We start from the raw sequence: 20687 nt of genomic DNA on the forward strand, positions 1-20687 counted from the left end.
AACTTATTATGTGTCTACTAGATGGGAGTGTTTTATAGTCTACTCTAATGAAGTGTAAAAAACATTGGTTGATTTGTGACCCACTGCAGTATACAGTTGAGATAAGGTTTACATTCCGCCGCTAAATACCATCAGCGAGCATTAGACACATGGAATGTACAAGGTTAAAGTCAGAATCTCGCCCACACACAACCAGTGGGTGCCAAGGTAATTGCAGAGCTCTTATTGTGAACCCAAGCCAACCTCATCATGAAAACTTGGCATAAACCCATCTGATCATGAATCTCTGTTGTAGCCTACTCAGAATGCAATCCAAATTTGATTTGTGTGTTGACTTCTCACTCCAATAGCCAGGACTCAGTTTTCTTGAAGAACAAGTGTGTGTGATGTGCAACTTGATTAAATATTGAAGAAGAGAAGTTGAATGCCCTCACATCAATTGAACACATTGCTGTTGTTAAAATGTCATTTTTAACACACTGTGCCACACAATGAACCCTTGTCTCTTAAGCATTTCAGAATATCACTAATATGTAGCATATTTATTAAATATAACAGTCAGTCATTTTACTTGATTTGTGTGTGTGAAGCATAACCATTTGCAATGAGATGAAACCAGCCTACAGTGCATTCGGAGAGCTACTTTTTCTAAAAACCTGTTTTTGCTTTGTCATTCTAGGGTATTGTGTGTAGATTGATGAGAGAGAGAAAAAACAATTTAATCCATTTTAGAATAAGGCTGTAACGTAACAAAATGTTGAAAAAGTGGAAGGGGTCTGAATACTTTCTGAATACACTGTATATCTATTAATTAGTGCAATAAGTATTGATATACAAATTACACAATAACAAGCCTAATTTCAGTTAGTAAATCATAGAAAGAATGCTTTACTTGAAAATCAACAGGTATGTGATTAGATATATTTTGAACATTAGATTTGTTCAGTATGAAGTATTTGTCCAGTATTGGAAAGAAAAACATGTATGGCATTTTGTGCATACCATCCATGCCATTTTCATGTGATTATTGTTACAGTTTATATCTTTTTTTTTGCGCAAAACATCAGACCACTGTAAGCTTGCTAAAGAGCTTCAAGAGGGACTTAGTAATCATATTATGGAATCCCAATCAGAGCCACTTATTCCATCAGAGTGGACTTTCCCAAAAGTCAGGGCCAAGCTCGTCTGTCCTTGGTCATGGGTTCTTAATAGAGACATGATGGGTTCCTGTGCTAACATGTTTGGGAAAAAACACATCAGAATGTTATTTGCTCTGGCATGTTCAGCATTATTGTACACTACACCTCCTATGTGGTGCTCAGGTCTCTGGGCCAGTCTAGATGACTGAGTTGTTTTTGTTCCTGCGGCCAAGATTGCGGCTGCCTCTCTTGTTCCTCCTCCAACAGACGCAGCAGACGATGAGACTGGTGATGACAGCGGTGCAGACTACCGCGGTGATAAGGATCTGCGTGTTCCTGGACACGCCCTCTCCGTTCCCCCGCCCACTACCGGTGTCCTCCCCCTGCTCCTGGGTGGGTGTGGCCTCTGCAGCAGGAGAGGGGGTGCTTGTCTTGGGAGGGGGGGTGTGGGGTTTCCTCCTCTTCTCTGTGGGGGCGATATCAGGGACGGCTGTCGTAGTATCCTGCATCAGCTCGTCGTTGGTCAGGTTGGCTATGCTGTAACCTCTCAGGGCAGAGGGCGTGAGGCACACCACAGCACTGAGGTTGGTCTTGGTGGGGTGCCGTGTAAGCCAGTCGCGCAATGGCACAATATCCTGGTCGCACCTCCAGGGGTTGTCAGCCAGCAACACCTCCTTGGCCACTGTTAGGGTGCTGAGGAACTCTGAGGGCAGATTGGGTAGGGAGTTGTTGTGGAGGGCCAGCTGGCCAAGTTGGGTCTGACCCTGGAGAAGCCCTGCGGGGAGGGAGCTGATGTAGTTGTGCTTGAGGGAGATGTTGACCAGCTTGGGCAGACCCTGGAAGGTCCCTTCCCGCAGGCTGGTGAGGAGGTTGGTGTGTAGGGACACTTCCCCCAGCTCGGCCAGTCCACTGAAGGCCCTGGGGGACACAGAGCTGATCTGGTTTCGGCTCAGCACCAGCAGACGTAGCTGGGTCAGGTTGCTGAAGGTTTTGCCCTCCAGGCGTGTCAGCCGGTTGTCATACAGCCATAGCTCCTTCAGAGCCATGGACCCAAAAACCCCTGGGGACAGACTCTGGAGCTCATTCTCATACAGGGAGATCTGGGCCAAGTTTGGGAGGTTGAGGAAAATACCCTGTGGGAGGGAAGTCAGCCGGTTGCTGGAGAGATAAAGCTTCTGCAGGCTCTGCAGCTGGGAGAACAAGTTAGCGGAGAGATGAGTGATGTCGTTATCCTGCAGAGAAATCTCCTCCAGGCTCACCAGGTCATCCAACGCTCCGGCAGGGATCTCCCTGAGAGCGTTCCGGTTCAGACGCAGGGATTTGAGATTTCTCAGGCCCCTGAAGGTGTCCCTTGAAAGCTGACTGATGTTATTCCTGGCTAGGGAGAGATGCTGCAGCTCAGTGACAGAGCAAAAGGCCTCCTCAGGTACAGACGTGATGAGGTTCTTGCTAATGTCCATGGTCCTAAGAGCAGTGAGGGAGTTGAGCCAGGCAGGGCGGAGCACCAGGAGCTTGTTGCCGCTCAGAGTCAGAGATTCCAGCTTCACCAGATTTAGAAACAGGGCCTCAGGCAGGTCATTCAGCTCAGTGCCGGTGAAGCCCAGGGCACCCAGGTTATGACTGAGGTCAAAGGTGCCAGGGAACACCTCTCTGATCCCAGTGTCTTTGACCACAAAGATGCCAAGGGCCTCAGCAAAAGTAGCCAAGTCATGGGGTTTGAGAGCGGTAATGTTGGTGTTGGAGATGTAGAAGGTGGTGGTGGAGTCAGGCACTGAGGACGGGAACTCTGTGATTGACCTGCCTTGGCACAGGATTTTTCTGTCTCTGCACTGGCATCCATTTGGGCACACTCCAAGAACTCCACTGATGGAAAAGATGAGGAGAAAGGGGTAGAGGTTGATTGACAGGTCCATTGATGCTCCTAGAAAAGAGGAAGAGGGGTTAGCTTTTTTTGATGCACACACAAACAAAATGTCAAGTTTATAAAGCAGTATGTGTTTGCACGTGACACTAAAGAAAAAATCCACAAAGTAAAATAAGATGTAATAAATAAAATGAGTGAGGTGAAAAATTCTTCAAACAAATAAAGCTGCATTTCTTGAAATTGTGTTTTGTAAAATTGGTTTTATGTGGATATAAGACCATGGGAGGGTGCAGGCCAAAGAGACTAGCCTATCGTCTAGTACTGGAATCTTAAATATCTGTTGACTTAGGGGCAATCGGCAGTTGCTATCTCCATTTTTTGTACTTATTTATTAATGATACAATACATAACCAAAAGTATGTGGACAGCCGCTCATCAAACATTTCATTCTAAAATGATAGGCGTTAATATGGGGTTGGTCCCCCCATTGCTGCTATAACAGCCTCCACTGTTCTGGAAAGACTTTCCACTAGATGTTGGAGCATTGCTGCAGGGACTTGCTTCCATTCAGCCACAAGACCATTAGTGAGATCAGGCACTGATGTTGGGCGATTGGGCCTGGCTCGCAGTCAGCGTTCCAATTCACCCAAAAGGCGTTCGATGGGGTTGAGGGCAGGGCTCTGTACAGGCCATTCAAGTTCTTCCACACCAATCTCGACAGACCATTTCTGTATGGACCTCACTTTGTGCACGGGGGAATTGTCCTGCTGAAACAAGAAAGGGTCTTCTTTACTGGAGTGTTAAGACTTTACCTCACTGGAACTAAGGGGCCTAGCCCATTCCATGACAAACAGCCCCAGACCATTATTCCTCCTCCACCAAACTTTACAGTTGGCACAATGCATTGGGGTAGGCTGCGTTCTCCTGGCATCCACACCCAGATTCGTCCATCGGACTAGCAGAAAGTGAAGCATGATTCATCACTCCAGAGAACGCGGTTCCACCTCTTCCACAGTCCAATGGCGGCGAGCTTTACACCACTCCAACCAACGGTTTGCATTGCACATTGTGATCGTAGGCTTGTGTGCTGCTGCTCGGCCATCGAAACCCATTTCATGAAACTCCTGAAGAACAGTTATTGTGCTGACATTGCTTACAGAGGCAGTTTGGAACTCGGTGAGTTTTGCAACCGAGGACAGGCAATTATTACGCGCTTCAGCACTCGGTGGTCCCGTTCTGTGAGCTTGTGAGGCATATCACTTCCCGGCTGAGCTGTTGTTGCTCCTAGTCATTTCCACTTCACAATTACAGCACTTACTGTTGACCAGGGAAGCTCCAGAAGGGCAGAAATTTGACTAATTAACTTGTTGAAAAGGTGACATCCTATGGCGGTGCCACATTGAAAGTCATTGAGCTCATCAGTAAGGCCATTCTACTGCCAATGTCTGTCTATCAAGATTACATGGCTGTGTGCTCGATTTTATACACCTACAAGCAAAGGGTGCGTCTAAAATAGCCAAAACCACTGATGTGATGGGGTGTCCACATACTTTTGTATATGTATTGTATGTAACCATTGATTCTTGAAGAATATAACTTATAAATGCCTCATGAACTCTGTCACAAAATATAAGCTTGTTTTACTCCAATGTTTGTAAACAAATTAAATGTAAACAAGTAATAGCCTCAAAAAATGAATAAAACTATAATGTTGATATCATAGATGGTCAATCCTTGCATCTGCCCATGAATTTGAGAGTGGTTACATCTCCAGCCCCACTCCTCAGCTTTTTATCGAAACAGGGGAGGGGATCCACTTTGTTATTGTTTCAACTGCTTAGTCCCCATTTAATAGTACTTCATCGTTGGACGGAATGGGACGGTTAACCTAATATGAGTATCACACCTTTCTATTCAAACGAGGGTAAACCAAAAGTACGACCATACATTCATAGTTTACAAGAAACTGTGTGTGATAGGCTACATAAGAATGGGATGTTTTGGTTTTCATGTTTCTCTATCTGAAAAAAGAGAATATGTAGTGTTGTTCTATGTGGTTGGTATTTAATATGAAGTTTTCAGCATATTTTTATTTTTTATTTTATTTTATTTTTTACATGTTTTACCATGTCACAGTCTGGCAGAACATTATTTTGGTGTTGTGATGCTGTCTTTTACATGGTCTGAAACGCCAAGTGTTTTCACAACACTCTTTGGATGTTTCAGAGTACTTTAATTATATTTGAAATACATTCGGTGTATCCAGTGGTGGACAAAGTACCCAATTGTCATACTTGAGTAGAAGTATAGATACCGTAATAGAAAGTTACTCAAGTAAAAGTGAGAGTCACCCTGTAAAATACTACTTGAGTAAAATTCTAAAAGTATTTGATTTGGTTTTAAATATACTTAAGTATGAAGGGTAAATGTAATTGCTAAAATATACTTAAGTATCAAAAGTAAAAGTATAAATCACTTCAAATTCCTTATATTAAGCAAAGCAAACAGCATAATTTTCTTGTTTTAAAAATGTACGGATAGCCAGGGGCACACTCCAACACTCAGATATTATTTTCAAAAGATGCATTTGTGTTTAATGAGTCCGCCAGACCATAGGCAGTAGAGATGACCGTGTATTCTCTTTATAAGTGCGTAAATTTCTAAATGTTCCTGTTCTGCTAAGCATTCAAAATGGAACGAGAACTTTGGGTTGTCAGGGAAAATGTGTGGTTCTATGTCTTTGTTGTAAATGTTTTGTGGCCAAACTGGTGGCAGTTGTGAAAAAAGACAATAGTTGGAAGAGTTCATTGAAAATAATGCCACTGTTGATTATATGTTCACTTTTCAGGCTGTTGTCTCTAAACCATATGGTCTATCCACTAGAAAATCATGGATAATATGGACACAGATATAAAAGAAAATTAATACTATGTATGAATACGTTTTTAAAAAGTTATTAAAGTATAAATGAGCTAAATTACCATAAATTACCTGTTAATTACCAAAATTACAGAAGATTCCGGTAACTTTGATAAATCACCGGTAGCTTTGCAACCCTAGTTAGCAGACACTCATATGTAGAGCCACTCGAGTAGGTGCTTCAAATAAGGAAAATGTAACCACCTCAAATATCGTTAGGAAAAACGTCAAAAATAAGTGCACTACTAACATGTTATTAATTGAATGAAAAAAAGTTGCAAAGTACCAGTAAAAGAAGTGCAAAATTCAACATAAAATATAAAACATTTAAGTGTGGCTTAGTTCACCACCAAGTGCTGTAGTTGGAGGATGGCCACGCCAAAGCCATAGCAGACTGGTTGACTGCAGCTGTCTGGGGCTGTGGACTGTTTCAATTGTTTATAATGACAGAGGAGGCAGCTTTTACCAGCCACTGGGCACAGACGTCAATTCAACGTCTATTCCACGTTGATTCAACGTCATTTCTTTGCAATTACATTGAAACAACGTTGAAAATGGAAAAACAGGGGCGGATCCTTATTAAGATGTATTTCCAAGGCAGCGTGTTTGTCCTTCCATTGAATCAAATCAAATCAAATCAAATTTTATTTGTCACATACACATGGTTAGCAGATGTTAATGCGAGTGTAGCGAAATGCTTGTGCTTCTAGTTCCGACAATGCAGTGATAACCAACAAGTAATCTAACTAACAATTCCAAAACTACTGTCTTATACACAGTGTAAGGGGATAAGGAACATGTACATAAGGATATATGAATGAGTGATGGTACAGAGCAGCATACAGTAGATGGTATCGAGTACAGTATATACATATGAGATGAGTGTGTAGACAAAGTAAACAAAGTGGCATAGTTAAAGTGGCTAGTGATACATGTGTTACATAAGGATGCAGTCGATGTTGTAGAGTACAGTATATACATATGCATATGAGATGAATAATGTAGGGTAAGTAACATTATATAAGGTAGCATTGTTTAAAGTGGCTAGTGATATATTTACATCATTTCCCATCAATTCCCATTATTAAAATGGCTGGAGTTGGGTCAGTGTCAATGACAGTGTGTTGGCAGCAGCCAACTCAACACAGCCACAGAGGAATTGTTTTTATTCAGGCCATGTATTATTATTTTTAAATAAAGAATATAAAATCATTCCTGGTGTTTCCCCAGATGTTACCCATTTCAATACATTTTCAGTTCAGTTAGTATGTAGCCTATTTGCTTAGAATTATAATAACATAGTTATAGTTTATTATCAAAATATCGGTGTCATATCATATGACTGGGACTAGATTTGGATAACTTTTGTCCTCATCAAAAACATAGCAACCTGTGTGGGTGTGTATGTAACATGCTGCTCCCCATGGGACATAATGACAACCACTGGAACTTGGTCCGTATTGACTATAGCAGCGGTATAATGACAGAATCGTTCCCTGACTTTATCTCTGACGCTTAGGCAGATGTTTCATCTGAAGAAACTGTAGTTGAACATTATCCTATCGCAGTTCCCCTTTAAGTGTTGGGAGGAAAGACATGACAGACATGATTTAACAGCACCATTGGCCAGCAGACGTCATTCTGAGGTTATGAATCGCAAAACAAGCACTATTTTGCCATTCGATAGTATGCCATAAATAAGGTAGAATCACTGCCGTATTGCAGTAACACACAGAATAATCTGAAAATGGTGTCTATTTTATATGCCTCTTCTGACTCCTCAGCTATATTCAATTCTTAAGTTCCCTATTTGAAAGAGCGCTGACATTTAAAACCACGACTCCTCTCTGATATAATCTGTCCCAGTTTCACCAAACCACAGTCTGGAGTGGGCTGGAACTTTCTATAGTATAATGGCTAAAATATTTCCAGTTCACCATTAATTGCTGAGATCTTTTTTCCCCCGATTTCCGGGACTGAATTATCAGCAATTTGCCTGTCACAAAAGATCCGTCCAGCAAAAAAGGAGGGTATGTGTGGAAAGTTACACAGACTAACAATATCACAGAGGTAATAGAAAGTGACATGAATGATTTTTTAAATGGAAGTTCCTGAACAAAATCTCTTATGGGCTGAAAGTGGAGTTTCAGTTCTCTTCAAAAACAAGATTCCCACATCATTTGCAAATAGTAAGACCCCAAAATAGTACCGTTTTTAAATTCAACTAGGCAAGTTTGTTATTTACAATGACGGCCTACCCCGGACAGCGCTGGGCCAATTGTGCGCCACACTATGAGACTCCCAATCACGGCCGGATGTGATAAAGCCTGGATACGAAACTGGGACTGTAGTGACGCCTCTTGCTCTGCGATGCAGTGCCTTAGACCGCTGCGCCACTCGGGAGTTCATTTTTAAGTTATTCAAGTTGGGTCACAGCCCAATGATTTATTGATGGTTACAGAAAACCACACTTAACAGTCGTCTGCTTTATAATCACAATGATAGCTTTGGTTTTGCTTGGACAATTAAAAATTCACAATAAAGTTTAGAAAACACTTGATGAGTATTACGTGGTGTCCTGCTAACTATTGTAAAACAAGATGCTGTAGTCTACGTGATAAAGAAGAGCTTACCTTGTACAGTACTTGGCAGAGGATTGAACTGGGAAATTAGTTGGTGGGGGCCGTCTGTTATCTTTTATCCTCTCTCGTCACTATGCCTCTTCTCGTCAGACTGTCTGATATGATTTAAATAGAGATTCCAGTCTCGTCCAGAATCACACATCATCACATTGTTCTACTCTTCGTCATCAGGTCCATCATTCTCATCAATATTTCCTCCCTTGCTTGCAACGCCCTGTGCTCTTTCTCTCTCTGTCATACCCTCTCTCACACATTTTTGGGAAGTGTGGTGGAGGGGAAAGCCCCACCCTTTCTGTAAATGGGCTGGGTTTGTATTTGTGTGAGTGTGTGTTTGGGATTATTTGCATGAATGTGTGTTCCTTGGAGCGTGTTTGTGTGTCTACAAGTGTGGAATTGTTACATGCGATATGAATGTATATGCATGTGTGTTAGACACTGACATTGAGCTTTCGATATGGGTTAGAGGGGCTGCCCAATTTACCAATGACCAAAAGCCTGATCATGTTCCACATAAGAGGGGTCGGCCCAGGGATTCTTCTCATGCATAGCTCAGAGGCGTACAGAAACACTAGCCTAGAGATCAATCCAAACAGATAACCACTGTAACTGGAATGACTTCAGAACAAAAATGTTATAGTCCTTGAGTGGCCCAGCCAAAGCCCAGACTTGAATCCCATTGAAAATCTGTGGAAAGACTTGAAGATTGCTGTTCACCAACGCCCCCCATCTAACCTAACAGAGCTTGAGGAAATCTGTAAGGAAGAGTGGGATAAGAATCCACATGTGCACGCTGATACAGACATACCCAAGACAAAGCAAAGCTTTACTCGCCGCCAAAGGTGTTTCTACAAAGTATTGACTCAGGGGTTTACTTTTTACTTATGTAAATGAGATGTTTCAGTATTTCATTCTCCATAAATTTGCAAAAATGTCTAAAAACATGTTTTCACTTTTTGTGTGTACTGTAGATGGTAAAAAAAACATTCTGAAGGCACTGTAGAGAAAGGAGGGTTTATATTCACATATTATTCTCGTTAACATTCCGCTGACTGTTGCTGTAAAAGGGAAATCCATTTGTTTTACGACACAGACACAGAGCAAGGGCACAGATACCCCCACTTCCCCCTGAAACAAGATAGCAAGGGTGGAGTTAGCATATATCTCAGAGGGTCCCAGCAGCACCCAAGACATTTAGCCTACTTTACGAGACCAGCATTGTCAAAATGCAGATGTAAATGATTACCACTAAGGAACACTTAACTAACCCTTTGCAAATGCTTTGGGTGTTTTTCCGGTGCAGTTTAGGGTTGCATCTTAAGTAATTTAGGTAATTAACAGCTAATCTATGGCAATCTGTGGTAATTTTGGTGATGTATTCTTCAATAACTTATCATATAAACTATAGAATATATGTCTTACGTCTGTGTCCATATGGTCCATAAGTTTCTAGTGAAAAGAAAAACAGCACCTCATCAACAATGGCATTATTTTCAATGAACTCTGCAACTCTTACCACTATTGTCTTTTTTTACCAATGGGAGTACTCTCTGAGTACTCAAGATCACTTCCACATTCCCCAGATCTTCTTATCTGCCAGCACACCGCCGCCACATGCCCATGCCTTTGGCACTTATAGTACCGCAGTGGAGGCCACACATGTGACTTGACCGCGAAGTTCAGGAGTCCCAGGTTCGCTCTCTGTGGCAAGGTTTCCTCACCGACTGTAACTAACACAGCCCTGCTCTCGCTTCTCTTTCCATTTTGAGTCCCCTTGAACCGGAATGTGTCTATGATTCGAGCCCCTTCCAGAATGTTCCTCAACTCATCCTCCGTTATATCCAGCGATACCCCATTAATGACTCCCTTGGTTCTTTGGTTCTGTCCTGGGACATAGCACTCCACTGCCTTTTCCCACAGTGTTTTCAGTTTAGAGGCTTTGGTCTATTGGACCACAGATTTGCAAAAGATGAACAGGACTTTCGCATGGAGGATGTCTCCAACCTCCTAGTGCAAGGCATCTGATACTTTGTGGGTTAATGCTATCTCTCTCCGTAAACTTCACAATAACCTTCAACTCCCCCCCACTTTGTTCAATCTTCATAACCTTTCCACTCAAGCCACCTGGGTCACTGTTACTGCCACTCTCCTTCTCCCTCTCTTTCTGCTTTAGTAAACTCTTTCGATTAGCTACCTGCCAACCATCTCTCTTTCTGCTTTAGTAAACTCTTTCGATTAGCTACCTGCCATCCATCTCTCTTCCCATCTTTCCCCCCTCCTAGCATGATATTGGTGTAACCGACCGACCACTTCTCACAGGGATACAGCCCCTTACGATGACAGTATCATGCACTGCAAATCTAGTCTCACTAACAAATACTGCAACTAAGCCCCAGCTAGCTCTCTCTGCCTCTCACCAAGGCCCATGGCAAACCACAGCAAACAAAATGGATAACATAATATTAGTTAGATTGAATGAATCAACGTGTATTAAGATTTTTTAAAATGCAATTGCATTTAAAGTGTATGTGAAAGAGAATGTATTGTGTGATGTGCTACAAAGTCAGCTTTATAATTCAGAAGTCCTCCTGTAGCTAGCAAGCTAGCTAGCTAACGGCTAGCACTTGCTCTACCTAGTTAGCTAGCTATGCTTCAGAGGGGGCACAGTTGGGCTGCTGGTGCCTCATGTCTTGGCCCTACGGGTGAATGAATGGTTCTAGCTAGCTAATGGTAATACTGTCAAATTACTGTCAAACAAATCACTTTGTTTGGACTGTGTAGAGCAAGGCTCTCCAACCCTGTTTCCGGAGTGCTACACGTTGAAATGACTTAGTGAATTCGCTACCTGACTAACTATTCATTTTTTAAATAATACAGCTGTCATTGTTACTGTAGCCTGCACATCTTCATGTTGTATAATACAGCTGTCATTGTTAATGTAGCCTGCACATCTTCATGTTGTATAATACAGCTGTCATTGTTAATGTAGCCTGCACATCTTCATTTACCACTGTCACAAATCCTGTTTTGCCCCAGAGCAGATTGTCTCGTTGTCATTTGCCTATGATTCTTGAAGATCCTGAATGGTTTTGTGATACTGTCAACTCTGTGGTATTAAGCACATAACTATTTTATGACAAATTAATGTAACTTTTCTTAAGATGCCTATGTACACTCTAGAATGACATATGACGTGGTTATGATGCCCATCATTCCCTTGAATGTAATAATGCGGCACAGAGTTTGGTAAATGATATAACGCCCTGTTATAACACCTGGTCGGTAGACATTTACAGTATGCAGCATGTAATAACATTTGGCATAAGTTGTCATGCAGACTGTGTAATAACAGCTGTTATTAGCAGTTGACATTAGAACATATGACAAGAGGATGAATAGTCATCTATAACACCCATTATAACTAGTGTTATAACATCTTATGCGTTACTATTTCACACTATGATGGCTTATGAAACATGTTATAACTAAGCAATAAGGCCTGATTAGGTGTGGTATATGGCGTTGCGTCGTGCCCAAGAACAGCCCTTAGCTGTGGTATATTGGCAATATTCCACAAACGCCTGAGGTGCTTTATTGCTATTATAAACTGGTTACCAATGTAATTAGAGCAGTAAAAATCAATGTTGTCATACCCGTGGTTTAGGGTCTGATATACCATGGCTTTCAGCCAATCAGCATAGCTGTTATAATGGAAAGGACACTTACAGTAAAATGTTTCAGACTAACTTATCTTTTCTCATGTCCTTTGTTTGAGCATAATACTGTACATTTGACCTTTTGGAATGACCGATTAGGAGTACGTAAACACACCATTTAGAACAAGGAATATACAGTAAGAGCAGGGACTTCCAATTACAGGAGCTATTTCTGCAGTAGATAAGATTCAAAACATCTTCATGGTATTTAGGAGCTTTAGTGCGAGGAAACAGCATCAAAAGAGAAGGGATCCAATTCTGCACTACACAGGACTCGATTCACCATAACAGCGTTTTTCAACCTTTTCCGGGTTAGTGCTCCCAATCTCTGGCAAAGTGTTGCACAACTCTTGATTATGTGGTGTTACAACACTCCATGTCGTGTTTCAGAACACCTCAGGATGAATGTTTCAGGACACATTACAACTGTCCCTATACCCTCAACCATGTGTTTCAATAGTTCAACCATGTGTTTCAATGTTTCAAAAGTTCATGTTTGGTCTCCTTTAAGGTGATGGCAGCTCAGTTGCCATTAGTTTTGAAGTGTTACAAAGCACTTCCTTTTAACAGTGTGCTCAGTTGATTTCTTTGGAATTCTCTCCCGTGAATTGAAACTTTGGATTATCCAGTTTACAATGACTTCCTATTTAATGAAAATATTCTGACGATTCAAACTCTAACCCTATAACGACTGTTTTTATAGCATAGCTCTCATGACTTACGGTTATGGGTAAAAATAGTGTTGCTATTTCCTGTACATACTCTAACTCTGTTTCAATCAGATCCCGTGATTGGTGTGAGCTATTTGAGTGTGCGTCAGTGATGTGAATAGTGTGATCTCTGCCCACTATTATGTGAGCTAAACGTACTGGAAACGCTTAATCACCAGTCGCCATAGTGATGAACTTGGTGCTTTTCAGCAATTCATTCTCTTTTGTTCTCTGTTTGTTTTATTTTGTCAGGGAATGTATTTGCCTGGCTTCCCAAACTCCTTGCTCCGGCCAAACTCTATGCCATGCCCACGGACGATCGTGTCTGCTCCGCAATGAGTCTGGATCTGAGTACCTAACCAACGATTTCTAGAAAGGAAAAACATTCTAGCCATTCTGATTGGTCCCAGAAACCGATGGGTTGGACTAGAGCCAGAACACACTTGGGTAAAGTGGCAGTTTGGCTTTGATACTCTGATTAGTTAGAGATGATTCAATAGCTGAGGACTTTATTTTGTACAACACCCCTCATTTTGAAGTCAGCACAAACAACTTCAATCAGGGCAGTCTCAGACTGAAGTATGTAACAAATGATAGAGCAATGGAAGAATTGAGTTTGAGTTGTCAGGCAAGGAATTTATGCAATTAAATACAAAGTATTTCAAATTTGTGCCCTTTCAGATTTGATAACCCTTCCAGGGACTTAAATCATAGTACTATGAACTTCTGTTCAAAGTACTTATAGTTCTTAAATCTGCAAACACAATTGTAATGGTATAAAGCAATTGTATTGAAGAATATGCTATTTTGTACATAGTGATAAATGAATCCCTTATGCAATGTTTCATATTGATGCTGTTTTTATAAGTGAAGAATAATATACCATCAGTATAACGTTCTGTCCATTTCAGTTAGACCAACACCTCAAACCACTCATAGGGAATGCTAACTATGTCCCCGTCATTGTGGTTTTGTTTGTTATGGTGGTTTCTTAAATTACTGGCTCTATTTTTGGAAGGAACATTGGAAGGAACATTTCCAAATGATAATTTGTTACTACAATATGAATGAAATTGAGTAGACATTATTAATGTTGTAAATTACTATTGTAGCTGGAAACGGCAGATTTTCTATGGAATATCTAAATAGGCTTACAGAGACCCATTATCAGCAACCATCACTCCTGTGTTCCAATGGCACGTTGTGTTAGCTAATCCAAGTTTATCATTTTAAAAGAATAATTGATCATTACAAAACCCTTTTGCAATTATGTTAGCACAGCTGAAACGGTTGTTCTGATTAAAGAAGCAATAAAACAGGCCTTTAGACTAGTTGAGCATCAGCATTTGGGGGTTCAATTACAGGCTCAAAATGGCCAGAAACAAAGACCTTTCTTCTGAAACTCGTCAGTCTATTCTTGTTCTGAGAAATGAAGGCTATTCCATGCGAGAAATTGCCAAGAAACTGAAGATCTCATACAACACTGTGTACTACTCCCTACACAGAACTGCACAAACTGTCCCTAAACAGAATAGAAAGAGGAGTGGGAGGCCCTGGTGCACACCTGAGCAAGAGGACATGTACATTAGAGTGTCTCGATTGAGATGCAGACGCCTCACAAGTCCTCAACTGGCACCTTCATTAAAAAGTACCTACAAAACACCAGTCAACATCAACAGTGAAGAGGTGACTCAGGGATGCTGACCTTCTAGGCAGAGTTCCAAAGAAAAAGCCACATCTCAGACTGGCCAAAAAACAAAAAGATTAAGATGGGAAAAAGAACACAGACAATGGACAGAGGAACTCTGCCTAGAAGGCCAGCAGTGGGAGAGGCAGGAATACGATTGTCTTATGACAATAAAACAGCATGACCTCTATCAACTGGAACATTTCTGTCTACCTAATAAGCCATGATCACTTTCTTCCCCACTGTTTAGACGTAGCCTAAGCATGCATATGGTCACCATAGCCTAATGGTTAGCTTTGGGCCAGTAACCGAAAGGTATGCTGCATCGAATCCCCGAGCTGACAAGGTAAAAATCTGTCGTTGCCCCTGAGCAAGGCAGTTAATTCACTGTTCCCCGGGTGCTGAAGACGTGGATGTCAGTTAAGGGAGACCCGCGGCACCTCTATGATTCAGAGCGGTTGGGATAAATGTGGGAAACAGAGTTGAAAGCATTCAGTTGTACAGCTGACTAAGTTTCCCTATATGGCCATGATTTTAAGTATTTGTTTTGACTTTATCCTGTGATAAAGAATTGCAAATGGCTAGGATTAATACAAGGTTGCTTAGCTTATACTGTAGCAGGCAATTTTTCCAAATACTTGGGGGAAACATGGTCCACTCAACATAAGTGAGACATACAGTGCCTTGCGAAAGTATTCAAGTACTTTCGCAAGGCACTGTATTTAGCTAAGTCTGTGTAGTCATCAATACTGCTGACATCAGTTACTTTCACAATAATAAAAAAAAGAGTTAGTCTTAATCTGTAAAGCTCTGGGACCCTCAAGATAAACATTATTTGTGTCTGTAGTTCAAAGGTCATACCACTGGCAGAAGCTGAGATCTTGTCTGAACCATTTCACCACAATATTCTGCTTTTAATGATTCAAGTGAAAACGCAGTATGAAAACAAGCGACATATAATATACTCCTTTGCTAAGGAAGAGGCTACAGTTTATTGTGGTGTTTTTGCTTTTTCTATGATATTATGGAGCGTTTCGTGTTTGTGAATATTTGTATTTATTACGGATCCCCATTCGCTGCTACCAAGGCCAAATTAAGGCAGTTATACCATTTTTAAAACATTACCATACATTCATTACAGAATTAACAAAACACTAAGTGTGTGCCCTGAGGCCCATACTCCACTACCACATATCTACAGCGCAAAATCCATATGTACGTGTGTGTATAATGCGTATGTTATCATGTGTGTTTGCATGTGACAGTGCCTATGTTTGTGTTGCTTCACAGACGCTGTTCCAGAAGGTGTATTTTTCTCAGTTTTTTTTATTGGATTTTACTGCTTGCATCAGTTACCTGATGTGGAATATAGTTCCATGTAGTCAAGGCTCTATGTAGTACTGTTCTGAACTTGGGGACTGTGAAGAGACCTCTGGTGGCATGTCTTGTGGGGTATGCATGGGTGTCTGAGCTGAGTGATAGTAGTTTAAACAGACGGCTCGGTGCTTTCAATATGTCACCACCTCTCACAAATACAAGTAGTGATGAAGTCAATCTCTCCTCTAATTTGAGCCAGGAGAGATTGACATGCATATTATTAGTGTTTGTTCTCTGTTTACAAGGGCCAACCATACTTCCCTGTTCTGAGCCAATTGCAATTTCCTGAAGTGTCTCTTTGTGGCACCTGATCACATAACTGAACCGTAGTCCATGTGTGACAGAACTAGGGCCTGTATGACCTGCCCTGGTGGAAAGTGCTGTTAAGAAGCTAGAGTAATGCTTTATTATGGACAGACTGTTTTGACCATGACAGTTTACAATCCAGGGTTACTCCAAGCAGTTTAGTCACATCAACTTGCTCAATTTCCAAATGATTTATTACAAGATTTAGTTGAGGTTTAGGGTTTAGTGAATGATTTGTCCCAAATACAATGCTTTTAGTTTTCAAAATATATAGGACTAACTTATTCCTTGCCACCCATTCTGAAACTAACTGCAGCTCTTTTTTTAAGCGTTGCAGTCATTTCATTTGATGTAGTAGCTGACGTGTATAGTGTTGAGTCGTCCGCATACATAGGCTCTACTCAAAGCCAGTGCCATGTCATTAGTAAATATTGAAAAGAGTAAGGGGCCTAGACAGCTGCCCTGGGGAATTCTTGATTCTATTATGATGGAGGGCTTCCATTAAAGAACACCCTCTGTGTTCTGTTAGACAGGTAACTCGTTATCCACAATATAGTAGGCAGTGTAAAGCCATAACACATATGTTTTTCCAGCAGCAGACTATAATCGATAATGTAAAAAGATGCACTGAAGTCTAACAAAACAATCTTCTTGTCATCAATTTCTCTTAGCCAATCATCAGTCACTTGCAGAAGTGCTTGTGTCACGTCTAATCAAGGTGGGTGGAATCAGGCGCAGAGAGCAGATAGCGATAATAAAGTTTATTCTCCGGTGAACAAAATAAACACGGACAACCCAAATACACACAGGGTGAAATTATCCAACACAGGATAACAGGCTAACCGGAGAATAAGAAACACAATAACACCGACAGACAAAATTAATGACAAAATAAACAATCCCGCACAAAACAAGGGCGGGTGTAACGTCGTTCGTCTGTTGAATGAAGAGAGTCAGACCGAAATGCAGCGTGTAGGTTATTCATGACTTTAATGAAGGAATATTGCGGTACATGAAATAACTGAAAAATACAAAAAAACAAAACAAACTGAACGTGAGACCTATTACAGCCTATCTGGTGACTACAACACTAAGACAGGAACAAACACCCACAAAATACAACGCGAACTCAGGCTGCCTAAATACGGTTCCCAATTAGAGACAACGATAAGCAGCTGACTCCAATTGAGAATCGCCTCAGGCAGCCAAGCCTAACTAGACACACCCCTAATCATACACAATCCCAATTACTACAAACCCCAATACGAAAACACAACATATAAACCCATGTCACACCCTGGCTTACCCAAACATATACCAAAAACACAAAATATAATGACCAGGGCGTGACAGAACCCCCCCCCCCTAAGGTGCGGGAACTGGTGGTACTGGATCTAGGACACGCACAGGAAGCCTGGTGCGGGGAGCTGCTACCGGAGGACTGGTGTGTAGAGGTGGCTCTGGATAGACCGGACCGTGCAGGCGCACTGGAGCTCTTGAGCACCGAGCCTGCCCAAGCTTACCTGGCTTGATGCCCACTCTAGCCCGGCCAATAGGAAGGGCTGGTATGTGTCGCAGCTGGCTCTGCACCCGCACTGGAAACACCGTGCGCTCCATAGCATAACATGGTGCCTGCCCGGTCTCTCTAGCCCAACGGTGAGCACAGGGAGTATGCGCAGGTCTCCTACCTGGCATAACTATTCTCCCCTCTAGCCCCCCAATACATTTTTTGAGTGACTTTCCGGTTTCCAACCGCGTCGCCGTGCTGCCTCCTCATACCTGCGCCTCTCCGCTTTAGCTGCTTCTATTTCCTCCTTGGGACGGCGATATTCTCCCGGCTGCGCCCAGGGTCCTTTTCCGTCTAATTCCTCCTCCCATGTCCAAATCTCCAAATGGTGCAGTCTCTCCCACTGCAACTGCTGAAGCGAATCCCAGGCGGGCTCCTGCACTCGCTCTGGGTCGGCCGCCCACCTGTCGATTTCTTCTTCCCACGTCGTATAATCCATGCTTCTGCTGTCCAAAAGTCCTCCTTCAGATCCTGCCAGTTCACACGCTGCTCGGTCTGTGAGTGGTGGGTGTTTCTGTAACGTCGTTCGTCTGTTGAATGAAGAGAGTCAGACCGAAATGCAGCGTGTAGGTTATTCATGACTTTAATGAAGGAATATTGCGGTACATGAAATAACTGAAAAATACAAAAAAACAAAACAAACTGAACGTGAGACCTATTACAGCCTATCTGGTGACTACAACACTAAGACAGGAACAAACACCCACAAAATACAACGCGAACTCAGGCTGCCTAAATACGGTTCCCAATTAGAGACAACGATAAGCAGCTGACTCCAATTGAGAATCGCCTCAGGCAGCCAAGCCTAACTAGACACACCCCTAATCATACACAATCCCAATTACTACAAACCCCAATACGAAAACACAACATATAAACCCATGTCACACCCTGGCTTACCCAAACATATACCAAAAACACAAAATATAATGACCAGGGCGTGACAGAACCCCCCCCCCCTAAGGTGCGGGAACTGGTGGTACTGGATCTAGGACACGCACAGGAAGCCTGGTGCGGGGAGCTGCTACCGGAGGACTGGTGTGTAGAGGTGGCTCTGGATAGACCGGACCGTGCAGGCGCACTGGAGCTCTTGAGCACCGAGCCTGCCCAAGCTTACCTGGCTTGATGCCCACTCTAGCCCGGCCAATAGGAAGGGCTGGTATGTGTCGCAGCTGGCTCTGCACCCGCACTGGAAACACCGTGCGCTCCATAGCATAACATGGTGCCTGCCCGGTCTCTCTAGCCCAACGGTGAGCACAGGGAGTATGCGCAGGTCTCCTACCTGGCATAACTATTCTCCCCTCTAGCCCCCCCCCAATACATTTTTTTGAGTGACTTTCCGGTTTCCAACCGCGTCGCCGTGCTGCCTCCTCATACCTGCGCCTCTCCGCTTTAGCTGCTTCTATTTCCTCCTTGGGACGGCGATATTCTCCCGGCTGCGCCCAGGGTCCTTTTCCGTCTAATTCCTCCTCCCATGTCCAAATCTCCAAATGGTGCAGTCTCTCCCACTGCAACTGCTGAAGCGAATCCCAGGCGGGCTCCTGCACTCGCTCTGGGTCGGCCGCCCACCTGTCGATTTCTTCTTCCCACGTCGTATAATCCATGCTTCTGCTGTCCAAAAAGTCCTCCTTCAGATCCTGCCAGTTCACACGCTGCTCGGTCTGTGAGTGGTGGGTGTTTCTGTAACGTCGTTCGTCTGTTGAATGAAGAGAGTCAGACCGAAATGCAGCGTGTAGGTTATTCATGACTTTAATGAAGGAATATTGCGGTACATGAAATAACTGAAAAATACAAAAAAACAAAACAAACTGAACGTGAGACCTATTACAGCCTATCTGGTGACTACAACACTAAGACAGGAACAAACACCCACAAAATACAACGCGAACTCAGGCTGCCTAAATACGGTTCCCAAATCAGAGACAACGATAAGCAGCTGACTCCAATTGAGAATCGCCTCAGGCAGCCAAGCCTAACTAGACACACCCCTAATCATACACAATCCCAATTACTACAAATCCCAATACGAAAACACAACATATAAACCCATGTCACACCCTGGCTTACCCAAACATATACCAAAAACACAAAATATAATGACCAGGGCGTGACAGCGGGACAACCTACATTATATGCAGACACTAATTAACTAAACAACACACAGGAGAAAACAATCAGACAAAACCAACAGATACACGAAAAGGGATCGGTAGTGGCTAGTAGGACGGTGACGACGACCGCCGAGCACCGCCCGAACGGGCAGGAGAGCCAACCTCGGCGGAAGTCGTGACAGTATCCCCCCCCTGACGCGCGGCTCCCGCCACGACCCGGAGGACGTGGTGCTGGGCGATCCGGGTGGAGGCGGTGGTATTCTATCAGGTGAGAAGGGTCCAAAATGTCTCTCACCGGAACCCAGCATCTCTCCTCCGGGCCGTACCCCTCCCAGTACACGAGGTACTGTAGGCCCCCCACCCGGCGTCTAGAATCCAGAATGCCTCGAACTGTATACGCCGGGGGCCCATTGATGTCCAGAGGGGGCGGAGGGACCTCAGACACCTCACCTTCTTGCAGGGGACCAGCCACCACCGGCCTGAGGAGAGACACATGAAACGAGGGGTTAATACGGTAATACCTAGGAAGTTGTAACCTATAACACACCTCGTTTATTCTCCTCAGGACTTTGAACGGCCCCACACACTGCGGCCCCAGCTTCCGACAGGGCAGGCGGAGGGACAGGTTTTGGGTCGAGAGCCAGACCCTGTC

At 43.1% G+C, this 20687-nt stretch overlaps 1 protein-coding gene across 1 annotated transcript; it reads right to left on the reverse strand.

Annotated features, from left to right (window-relative positions):
- Nucleotides 1-698: 698 nt before the first annotated feature.
- On the reverse strand, nt 699-8809 carry LOC123991174 (leucine-rich repeat-containing protein 15-like). Its single transcript, XM_046292476.1, has 2 exons — nt 8556-8809; nt 699-3060 (listed from the first exon to the last, which is right to left on the reverse strand). Exon 2 carries the CDS (start codon nt 3050-3052, stop codon nt 1337-1339), a length of 1716 nt encoding a protein of 571 aa, XP_046148432.1. The 5' UTR covers nt 3053-3060; nt 8556-8809; the 3' UTR covers nt 699-1336.
- Nucleotides 8810-20687: the final 11878 nt, after the last annotated feature.

This window comes from Oncorhynchus gorbuscha, linkage group LG02 (genome assembly GCF_021184085.1).
Source record: "Oncorhynchus gorbuscha isolate QuinsamMale2020 ecotype Even-year linkage group LG02, OgorEven_v1.0, whole genome shotgun sequence".
NCBI classification, from domain to species: domain Eukaryota; kingdom Metazoa; phylum Chordata; class Actinopteri; order Salmoniformes; family Salmonidae; genus Oncorhynchus; species Oncorhynchus gorbuscha.